We start from the raw sequence: 11664 nt of genomic DNA, 5'->3' as shown, positions 1-11664 counted from the left end.
AGGAGAAATCTCTTCACATTATGTTGATCCCTTACATGAGAAATCTGATCTGACAAACGTGGCCTATTGATAATATTTTTCCAAATTCGCGGTATGAAGACAATGCTGTTTTCATAAAAAAGAGAACGATTATGGATAGTCTTGGTGTACTTATATCTCTATCCAATGAGAATTTTGGAAAGTATGAAACTATTGGCAATATTAATCGTAATTTTTCCTTATAATAGTTACAACTCCTGTTCCTTTTGACAGTCATTATGGGATGGCATTAATGTTTATATATTTTCATCTTTCGTAGACTTAATGCACTCTTCAACAACTTTAGCTAGTTACTAGTTACTAGTTACACTCTCTGAAATTCTTATTGTAAATACAACTACATGAGAAGAATTACCGTTCACCCATATGGACGTCCATTGTAAGTTGTAATCTGCAAGGGAAAAGGCGTTAGAGTGTAACAAATTATTTAAGCAAAACACAAGAATTTATAGACCAAAGAAAAGGAAAGAGGGCTGTCAGAGCAGCAGCCGATCACTTCCTAATTACTGCGTGAGACAAACATGATCCTCCTTGATGTCCCATACCATCGACTGTTGATGTGAGTTGTTAGCTTAGGTTCTGTGAGGATTGCACATGCTTAGCTAACAAGAGCCATTGTCATACTGACATAGTCTCAACGTAAGTCAAGCCGCCCATGATAAGAAGGTAGTTAGTCTTCTTATATAAGCAGCAATCCTAGGCCCTGATGTGTTCGCACACTTGACTACTTCATGGGAAGTGTTCAAGTGATAACACAATTAATAGCTATCTCACACTATAGAAATGTAGTTCAATTCGTGCCCTTGTTCCTTTCGAATTAACCCACACATACTCACCTGTCATGGTTATCAAAGTTGAGATTCTCAGGGCTAAAATCAGGTCTGTTTATTAATTAGTTTATATCATTAAGATGTATATGCTTATGATGCAACAGAGTATGATGTCATTTGAGACAGCTTGCACAGTAATTTCACATACATGGAGTTGTTATGCATTCTTTACTTCCCTTCAACTTCAATTATCGTGACAGCGGATTTTTGAATAGTCATTGTTAATGAGCTACCTGTGCATCTGGCTTTGTAGAAGTTTCCCGATGGCATTGTTTTTTCTGTCTAAAGTTTCAACAGTTTTCTAGTTGCGTGTTGTATGCAGACTTGACTGCCCTTGATTTGGATTTCTTTAACAGAAAATAGCCCCAAGCATTTCCACTTGGTCTTTTCATTAGGCAGGGCCATGCCTCATCTTAAAGTTGTGGATTATTTTTGATTTCATATATTGGGGCTTTTGTCCTAAATGACAAACTCATGATGTATTTTTTATCTTTTATCATCTGTATGATTGTTTCAATGTGTCCAGAGTGAAGCAATTTTCTTTGGCTGTTTACTTCCTTATTTGTCATAGTCCTGTCTATGTATGACCCCAAGAGGCGTCTGCCGACCTTTTTCCTTTTTGGACTATAGAGCTGATGGACGTGAACTATATAGAGCATTTTAAGTTGGAAGTAGAGCATTTTTAATCTCTAGCTGGTGGTCATGTGACCTAAATCGAGCATTATACAACACCCTCCAATGAAAAGAGAGAATGAGAGAGTTCGAAAAAAAATGGTTGGTTATTTCTTCTCAATGTATGCAGGTTGGTTTTTGGATTATTTACTGGGTATTTCTCCCTTCAGGCAAGTAAGCTGTATCCATTATGGTTTGCATCTATCAAGAAATTACTGAAGCCATTTAATATTGGAATTATATGAATGTTCATTGTCCTCTATGGAAATCAACATCAGTCACTCAATTTCAAAATCTTTCAAAATAATAAGCATGGTTTGGAGAATATACCATATGACACTGTTTATAGACATTGCAGTACTGTATATCCTTACAGTGAGAACCTTCACTATTTTGTCATGGAAAAATATGTAACATTAATTTCAAATTTCTGTTTCTTCTGTTGTCTGCAACTCTGCTCTTGAACCTTGACTGTCTATTTTTCTCTATGGTGATTATTGCTGTACAGGTTGTTTTCACCTTCCTATTAGTATTCTATATGCCTGGGATAGTGCGATATACTGGGTATGCTCCATTTCCCAGTGAAAATGGCCAGATTAGCACTCAATCTGCTTCTGACTATCAACCTCTGCATGGAGGAGAGGAGTTTTTTCCAGAGCGACACGTAAATATATTTTCAAGTATGTATATATAGGATTATCATTACCATCTTCATAAATTTGTTTAAAAGACATGAGAGAGAAAGAGAGTTAGGGAGGGATAGAGGCTTCACCTATAATTTTTGCTGCAGGAATTCTTTTTAGTTGGATGACTCCATTGATGAAGCTGGGTTACAGAAGGCCTATAATGGATTTGGATGTTTGGCAACTTGACGATTGGGATCAGACGGATGTTCTCTACAATAAGTAGGTGCCGAAATACCCCCTTGCTCTACTAGACGTGAAAGTTCCAATGAGAAGCCAATGTAGATTTAAATCTTGACATCAAGAAAGATGAAGAGGCTGGTTGGTGCAAAAAATGTTACAACTTGATATAATGTGATCTATTCCATCATCCATTTGAAAAGTGAAACTCTGAAGAGTTTAAGCGGAAACTATAAAAAATTCTTTTGAGAAAGGGAGTAGTCCAAAATTGATGCAATACATCTGACGTCGCGGTGCCTAATGGTGCAGTGAAGCAAAATGAAACAAAGTTAAATAAGAAAGAATTTTCTTGGCAACATTGATCCATTTGAATTGTTCCATTCATTTTCTGCATTCTTTTTACTGCTTCAGGGAGTTGAAACTTTAGCCAATTCTACTTTCCTTACACTCTTCAACTGAGGAAGTGATTTCATTTGATTTCTACGTATTTCTTTTAAGTGGGCATCACTCTCTTCTTCTCTACTCTGGTTTCATGGCCTAGTTTAGTGCTGTGCTCAATGGTCATGGGCTTTTTATTATCAATAAAGGATACAATATTTTCTTCTGTTTTTGTGAGTTGAACCTGATTTTTCACAAGTAATTCATGGTTATGTGTGCATGAGAATCATGTAGTTACAATTATTTATTTCTGACATATCTATCTCAAATAATTTAACACGACCATTTTCTTTGACAGTTTCGAAAAATGTTGGGAGAGAGAGCTGAGAAAACCTAAACCATGGTTATTAAGGGCATTACATGGGAGTAATGGGCTTAGGTATTTTATTGCTGTCATCATGTCAATTTATAATGCTCCCTCATATTGACATCTGACTGCATTTTCTGTTCTTCAGATTCTGGCTAGGTGGGATATTCAAGGTAAGAGTCAGTATAGGTTTGCAAGATTCTTTGATTGAATGCCTTGAATTGAATTTGTTGATTACAGATTGGAAATGATGCAGCCCAATTTGTTGGGCCAGTATTTTTGAACCTGCTTTTACTGGTACTTTCTTGTTCTTGTTGTTAGGTTCAGGAAATATCATGCATATTGTTGTTTTGGCTTCTTGATCTTGTCTGGCAAGTATTTCAATTTAGCTTTTACATTTGTTTTGTAGCAGGCAAATGAAAGTCAGTGTTGACCATCACAGTAACAATAAATGTGTTGAAGCTTCTCCCTCATCTATAACTGTGCAATTTTAGTTTGTAGATGATGCAACACATGAAACCACATAACCTGTGAGGATGCCTTGTATTTATAGCATGATTGTTTACCTCTATCCCAATAAGCTTATCTTGTAGCTAGAACTGCTAATAATGATTATCCAATCAGTGCACTTCATTATCTAAAAGCAGAAGAAAAATTTAGTAAATAGTAATTCTGCTTGTTCTATTATCAGCATAGAATCTGCTGATGATGTTAATTGGATTCTGATGGAAGCATCATTGAGATGATGTACGAATTATCAACCTAAAAATAACTGGAAATCTCAATCCCTCGTGAAAAGAGTGGAAATATAAAAGATGCATGAACCTTCATACTACAAAAAATCTATAAACAATATCCTGATTGCAAGGTTGTTGTCCTTTGACAGTCGATGCAAAATGGAGATCCTGCATGGATTGGTTATATTTATTCAGCATCAATATTTGTTGGTGTGGTATGTGTCAGATTACAGTTATTACAGGTTTTTTTCTCATAGTTTTGCCTTCATTACTTACTGGATCTGGACTTTGATGGTGCTGCTTCTCTCTAAAAGACTGGTGGTGTACTATGTGAAGCACAATACTTCCAGAATGTCATGCGTGTTGGCTTTCGCATTCGATCCACAATGGTCTTTTTCTTCTCCTGTGATTCAGGTGCTTGTAGTTCTGATTTGTAAAAGAGAGGCTAATCAGGTTTTCTGATGGATTGTAAGGTTGCCGCTGTTTTTCGAAAGACATTACGACTTACACATGAAGGGAAAAAACGCTTTGCGTCAGGAAGGATAACTAATCTCATCACAACGGATGTTGAAGCTTTACAGGTATTTTTAATTATTGGAGTCATTAATTTCACATAAAGGAATTCCGAAGGTTGCTAATGCTTTAGTTGACCAAAGGACAAATGAAAATATACACGACATTAATGCGGTGGCAGGCCCATACTAGAAAAGCACTCAACTTTTTATTTTATTTTCTAGTATCTGCACCTTGGTAGGTTCAGGTACTCAGGTATCCATTTAAGATGGTGGCAGAAGTACAAAGCCAACTTCAACCAGATGCATTATACTATTATTTCTGTAGATCCTGATTGATAGATATTGAGATTTAATTAAAGTGATATATCATTTGGCAAATAACAGAAATATTAATCTTCAGTTTACCTACAATGAATGTTTTGATATCATTTAGATATATATGTATATATATGTATTTGCAGCAAATCTTGCAACAGTTACACAACCTATGGTCTGCTCCATGTCGGATAATTGTTGCGATTTGTCTCTTATATGCCCAACTTGGATTTTCGTCTCTTGTTGGTGCTTCTGTTTTGCTACTGTTATTTCCAGCTCAGGTAAAATATCTTCATGGTGATAACATAGCTCTAAATTTTTATCTATATGGTTAATAGAAGATTCTGATTTATAATGTACATTTCAGACATTTATTATAACCAGGATGCAAAAGTTCACACGAGAAGGTTTGCAAAGAACAGATAAGCGCATTGGTTTGATGTATGAAATACTCGGCTCCATGGACATTGTCAAGTGAGTTATCTGAAAAGTCTCTTGAATTTTACATCTATTAATTATAAATTAACTCTTTTTAATTATTCATGCTTGCATTTGTAGGTGTTATGCCTGGGAGAATAGCTTTGAGCGCAAAGTGCTGGATGTCCGAGTTGATGAATTGGGTTGGTTCAGGAAGGCACAACTGCTAGCTGCGGTATGATAAAAACACAAATCCTTCTCATGCATTGCGTTTCTCAAAATGTTTTGTAACAACATCAGCGGCTTAGTAAAAGTAAATTGGTTATTCTGCAGGTGAACAGTTTTCTATTAAATAGCATTCCTGTCTTTGTGACGGTCATTGCATTTGGTGTCTATACTCTAGTTGAAGGTGAACTTACTGCTGCCAAGGCATTTACTGCTTTATCTCTCTTCTCTGTACTGCGATTTCCACTTTACATGCTTCCAAACCTAATGACACAGGTTACAATCTTACCATTATTATCATGTGTGATAAATTTTCACTTATTTATTTGACAAGATTAATTTGTCATATGAGTGCAGGTTGTAAATGCCAATGTATCTCTAAGAAGGTTGCAGGATTTACTGCTTGCGGAAGAGCGTGTGTTAGTGCCCAATCCATGTATTGATCCTGAACTTCCTGCAATATCAATAAAGAATGGAACCTTTTCCTGGGACATCAAGGTTTTCCTATATGCACTTCTTGAAATATAATGGATAAAATTGGGGTATATACGAGGCTAATGAATTAAAATTGTAGGCAGAAGTTCCTACGTTATCAAATATCAATTTGCAAATTCCTGTTGGTAGTCTGGTTGCTGTAGTTGGAGCAACAGGTCAAGGAAAAACATCTCTTGTGTCTGCTATTCTGGAAGAGATTCCATCTGTTACTGTTTCTGAATTGGTTGTACGAGGAAATGTAGCATATGTTCCTCAAGTTTCATGGATTTTCAATGCGACAGTAAGTGCCAAAGAAGATATTGAAAAGTTTTGTTTTTAAATGCGATTTATAGATCTGGATAATGTTGTGATTAATCTTTTGATGAAGGTACGTGACAATATTTTATTTGGTTCTTCATATGATCCTGAGCGATATAAGCGAGCAATTACTGTCAGTGCATTGGATGTAGACTTGGAGTTATTACCGGTTAGTTCATATTCTTTTGATTTTTAAGGGTTAACCTGGAACCATTCAATTAATTCATTGTCTGAGTGTGCCAGTAAATTCTCAATGAAAAAAATTAATTTGCCTCCTTCAAACTTAGGAGACGTCCTTCTGTATAAACTTTTGCCTCTTGGGCTTTCTTAGATAATTATGCATATGCTTATAGCAATTAGAAACAATGTGCTAAGATGAAAAGAACAGCTGCCATATATAATAAGGATGTTGAACACGTATTGAGTACAGAAATTTGGGGATAACTCATGATATGCATGAGTTATTGAAAATTCAAAATCCTTAAATATATTCTGGGGAACATCCATCTATAGACTTGTGGATGTCTAACCTTGCAAACTTATCAATCTCCTTGGACGATAGATCTAGGAACTTTAGATGCCCTCACTATCATATCATGGAATTAATATTGCACACATATGCCTGAGGAGTCGGAATTCCTGCTATTTTAGTTTGGCTATGATAATTTCTTTTGTGCTAAATTGTGGAACAAGGAATTGAATTTTGTATTTTCCAAAAGAGTGGGGATCTTACAGAAATTGGCGAGCGTGGAATCAACCTTAGTGGTGGACAAAAGCAGAGAGTGTCGATTGCACGAGCAGTGTATGCAAACACAGATGTATATATATTTGATGACCCCTTAAGTGCTCTTGATGCTCATGTTGCACGTCAGGTAGTGTAAACCATTTCCTTGCAAAATATTATGTATGATCTTAGAAAAAAGTTTGGCACCTACTAAATTTCTATAATCTGCTACAATCTATTTTATAACAACTGTCAGGTTTTTGAAACATGTGTCCGTGGTGAGCTTAAAGAGAAAACAAGGGTTCTGGTGACCAATCAGTTGCACTTCCTTTCGCAAGTGGATGAAATTATTTTAGTACACAGTGGTGTAATCAAAGAACGAGGTAGTTACGAGAACCTTATTGCATCTGGGTCACTTTTTATACAGCTCATGGAGAATGCTGGAAAAATGGAGGATAGTGCTGATGTTGTTGATGGAAATGAGAAGTCTATTGACTTCTTGAATAGTCAAAAACCTAAAAAATATGGAACTGGATATAAAGAATCCATCCAGAAAAATGAACGCAAATCAATCTTAATCAAGCAAGAGGAACGTGAGACAGGTGTGATCAACTCAGCGGTTCTTTTAAGGTGAGATAAGTTCTAGCTTGAATAAAACTCACTAGAATGAAATTTATTATACTTATACAGTATGCAATTGTAGGTATAAGGATGCATTGGGTGGATTTTGGGTAGTATCTATAATGTTTTTCACATATATTATGGTGGAGGTCTTTCGAGTATCTAGCAGCACATGGTTGTCATACTGGACAGATACAGCATCAACAGAAACTCATAGTGTCATTTTCTACAATGGAATCTATGCTTTCTTGTCTGTTGGCCAGGTTGGTCTCAATACTAGGAATCGATTGTATTTCTACATACATCGATTTTGATATTTCTCTTCCGCAGGTTTTAATTACAATGGCAAACTCTTTTTGGGTGATTTTGTCTAGCCTAACGGCTGCGAAATGTTTGCATAATAGCATGGTGTCCTCAATCCTGCGGGCACCAATGTCATTCTTTCATGGCAATCCAATTGGAAGAATAATTAATCGTTTTGCCAAGGATACTGGAGACATTGATCGAAGTATTGCAGTATTTACCAATATGTTTTTGAGCTCAATATTCCAACTCATCTCAACCTTCACACTAATTGGGATAGTGAACATATCTTCATTGTGGGCAATCTTACCGCTTCTCATTGCTTTTTATGCCGCTTATATTTACTATCAGGTGATTATCTTATTAAATACTGTCTTGTTGCTTGGTCAAGTCACATCATAGACTGCATATTTAGTGTTTTGCATACAACTCTGAAACATCTGTCTGTCACCGTGTGTTTTGCATCCAACTCAAACATATCTGTCCTCAAGAATGGACAATCAAGACTAAACTTGAATGGTGGCAGTGCATTCCATATTCTTGAGCCTAATCTGATAAGAGCAGTCATTATAGCTAAGCTGTTTCATGCAGATATTAATGCACTTACAGTTTCTAATTTTATTGATCCTCATGAATACAATAAAGAGTAAAGTCAATTAGTTCAAAAGGTTCCTGAATATAAAGGAACCAAATATATAGAGATACCAATGTTTCAAGTTAAAACTCATTTTCATGGATTTTGATCCCCTTGAATATTTGAATTATTGTATGATTACTTTGAGATAATTAGCTATTAAAAACCATTAATACAACCTTGGTTCTAATTTTCTTTGTACAGACCACTGCAAGAGAGGTTAAACGGTTGGACTCAATAACAAGGTCTCCTGTGTATGCTCAGTTGGGAGAAGCATTGAATGGATTAGCGACTATTCGTGCATACAGAGCTCAGCAGAGGATGTCAGAGATGAATGCAAAAGCTGTTAATAACAATACACGCTTCACACTCATTAATATGAGCGCAAATAGGTGGCTTGCTATACGGCTTGAATCTTTGGGAGGCTTAATGATATGGATGACTGCAACATTTGCTGTACTGGGCAATGAACGTGCAATTAATGAAGCTGTTTATGCTTCGCAAATGGGTTTGCTTCTTAGCTATGCCTTGAACATAACCAGCCTCCTAACCTCAACTTTACGCCTTGCCAGTATTGCAGAAAATAGCTTTAATGCAGTTGAAAGAGTTGGAACCTACATTGACTTAGAAGCAGAAGGAGAACTTATAGTTCAGAATAATAGGCCACCTCCTGGATGGCCCTCTGGAGGTATTATTGAATACAAGGACGTTGTGATGCGATACCGTCCTGAATTGCCAGCTGTCTTGGTTGGCTTGTCTGTAAAAATTCAGCCAAATGAAAAAATTGGTATAGTTGGACGTACTGGAGCAGGTAAATCAAGTATGATGAATTCACTATTCCGTCTTGTTGAGATTGAGAGTGGGCAGATTTTGATCGACTCATATGACATACAAAAATTTGGATTGAATGATTTGAGGAAATCATTGGGGATTATACCACAAACACCGGTCCTATTTTCAGGTTACGTGAATAGCAATTTGAAATGAAATTTTTACATTAAATTATGTTCAATGTTGGTATGGAGAAAATGCCCATATTGGAAGCTTAAGACTAATACATTCACTATCTTGGAACCCTCATGAGAATTGCCCTAAAAGTGATCAATTTATTTGTTGGTGCTTACATGTTGGTTTACTTGTTTTTAGGTAGCATTCGGTCCAATTTAGATCCCTTCCATGAGCACAATGATGCCTCCATCTGGGAAGCATTAGAAAGGGCTCATTTGAAAGATACTATTAGAAGAAATGCTATGGGCTTAGATGCCGAGGTTCTATTCTATTCTTGATTTAGTTGATCATTGTATAACTATTTTCTACAGGATTATATCTTGCATGTAAATTATGCAAACACAGTAAGTGATTGTTACATTTCAGCTGTGGTATCATGTTTCCTTCAGGTCACAGAGAGTGGTGAGAACTACAGTGTAGGGCAAAGACAACTCATTAGTCTTGCTCGTGCACTTTTGAGAAGATCCAAAATACTAGTCCTGGACGAAGCCACAGCTGCTGTAGATGTTGGGACAGATGCTTTGATTCAGAAGACTATTCGTGAAGAGTTCAAGTCATGCACGATGCTCATCATTGCTCACCGAATCAATACAATAATAGATTCTGATCGGATACTTGTTCTAGATGCTGGCGAGGTACGCAAATGTTCTTAATCTGGAGGCAAAATATTTTTTCACAATATATGTACTTATATACTTTTCGGGAATACAATACAGGCATTAGAGATGGACACGCCACAGAAGCTCTTATCAAATCCAGAAAGTGCCTTCTCTAAAATGGTACAGAGTACAGGATCTGCAAATGCACAGTATTTAAGGGTATGAATTTTGGGAGCTCAAGATTTTCCTTTCTCTGTTTTCATTTTCTTTTAGCAAGCTCATGCTGTGACATTTCTTTTATTCTTTTATTTGTGCAGAGCATTGTGAAGAGGGAGCAGCTCAAGAGTGAAGATGAAAATCCTAACTGGGGTGTTTCCTCAAAATGGGCAGCTGCTGCACAATGGGCTTTAGCTGTGAGCATGTCCTCCTCTCTTAAAGCTTTGGAAGAAGTTACTGAAATAGATGCTGATCATACCATATTGGAGGAAGCAAGAAATGCAGTTAAAACATTGCACGACATACTGCATGGACAACATGATGATACTATTGCTGAAGAGTTGTCAAGGCGACAAGTCCCTAGAGAACGATGGTGGTCTGCATTGATGCGAATGATAGAAGGTTTGACTTATCTAGTTGGTTTCGAGTCACGTATTGAGTCTTGTTGTTGGAACCAAATCTGGAGTTTAGGGGTTTCTTGCACTGGCAAATTTGAAGTAAATGAAGGCAGAATTGCCTTCAATTTTTTAGTATTTTAGATTAACAAATTCAAAATTTGAGAAATCTGTTAATATAATGTTTCAAAGGTTCATTATTTTTTGGTAGTTTTCTTCTTTGTGAACACAGACTAACGTGTTTGAAGGCTATGTATATATTCTACAATGATTCTGATGTGGTTATTTGTGCATGACTGGCAGGTCTATCATTTATGGTTCGTCAAGCAAGAGACCGACTTGAGAGTCAAACACATGATGATGCAATGCTGGAGAGGAACTAATCAACAAAGGAGAGGAACTAATCAACAATAAGGCTATAGTTTTGGCTAACTAAGTTAGCACTTCACATGGCTAGAAACATGGATTATCCTAGAATAAGTAAACATTATTAGGCTAGGGATGATTCCATTATGACAAGTAGCTGAATAAATATTTCATATTCTACAAAGCTAATTTGCAATCGTTGGCTTGCAAAGTGATGTTTTGATGAGCCAGTTCCCCTGGTAGCCAGGAGTTATAAACTGTTATTGAAGTATATTTTAAAACTGATCATGTAATCTCGGCCATGATCTGTTAGGCAAAGCATATTTTAAAACTGATCATGTAATATCCGGCATGATCTGTTATCCAATCACCAAATTTTTGGAAACTGAAAGTGCAAGTTTGCCATGGACTGGATCCATAGAAGTGAAAAGAATGGTCTTTTCGTAACTGCACAAAGTTAGGATCATTCTCTTTTCTTATTTGACCTTCGAGTGGTAATGATATATATACATAAAAGATATATATATTGAAACTTTGAAGAACGATTTTAGTAAAAAATTTGAACTGGTTATAAACATTTCCTCCCATCGATTTTTCATGTTTGTTCTCTTTAAAGCGACAAACTTGGATTTTTCGTCAACACTACTG

At 36.3% G+C, this 11664-nt stretch overlaps 1 protein-coding gene across 2 annotated transcripts; it reads left to right on the top strand.

Moving 5' to 3' along the window:
• The first annotated feature begins 1650 nt into the window (after positions 1–1650).
• Positions 1651–11040, top strand: LOC147870347 (ABC transporter C family member 2-like). 2 transcript variants are annotated; one of them, XM_087339072.1, is made up of 26 exons: positions 1651–1671; positions 2050–2221; positions 2332–2446; positions 3141–3221; positions 3298–3322; positions 3390–3446; positions 4036–4101; positions 4201–4275; positions 4360–4467; positions 4863–4997; positions 5084–5190; positions 5275–5368; positions 5467–5634; positions 5716–5856; positions 5933–6133; positions 6221–6319; positions 6870–7022; positions 7131–7504; positions 7578–7758; positions 7826–8149; positions 8637–9393; positions 9579–9700; positions 9830–10075; positions 10157–10258; positions 10357–10657; positions 10954–11040. In XM_087339072.1, the coding sequence occupies exons 1-26, from the start codon at positions 1666–1668 to the stop codon at positions 11031–11033; spliced, it is 4290 nt and encodes a 1429-aa protein (XP_087195198.1). In that variant the 5' UTR covers positions 1651–1665; the 3' UTR covers positions 11034–11040. The 2 variants fall into 2 exon arrangements, with proteins under 2 accessions (XP_087195198.1, XP_087195207.1); XM_087339081.1 differs by lacking the exons at positions 1651–1671; positions 2050–2221 and having other exon boundaries at positions 2329–2450.
• Positions 11041–11664: the final 624 nt, after the last annotated feature.

This window comes from Azolla caroliniana, unplaced genomic scaffold (genome assembly GCF_043228905.1).
Source record: "Azolla caroliniana isolate FFs.n. ecotype wild unplaced genomic scaffold, voAzoCaro1.0.p SCAF_1, whole genome shotgun sequence".
NCBI lineage: Eukaryota > Viridiplantae > Streptophyta > Polypodiopsida > Salviniales > Salviniaceae > Azolla > Azolla caroliniana.
The sequence above is the reverse complement of the archived record's forward strand: the minus strand, read 5'-3'. Positions and strand labels throughout refer to the sequence as shown.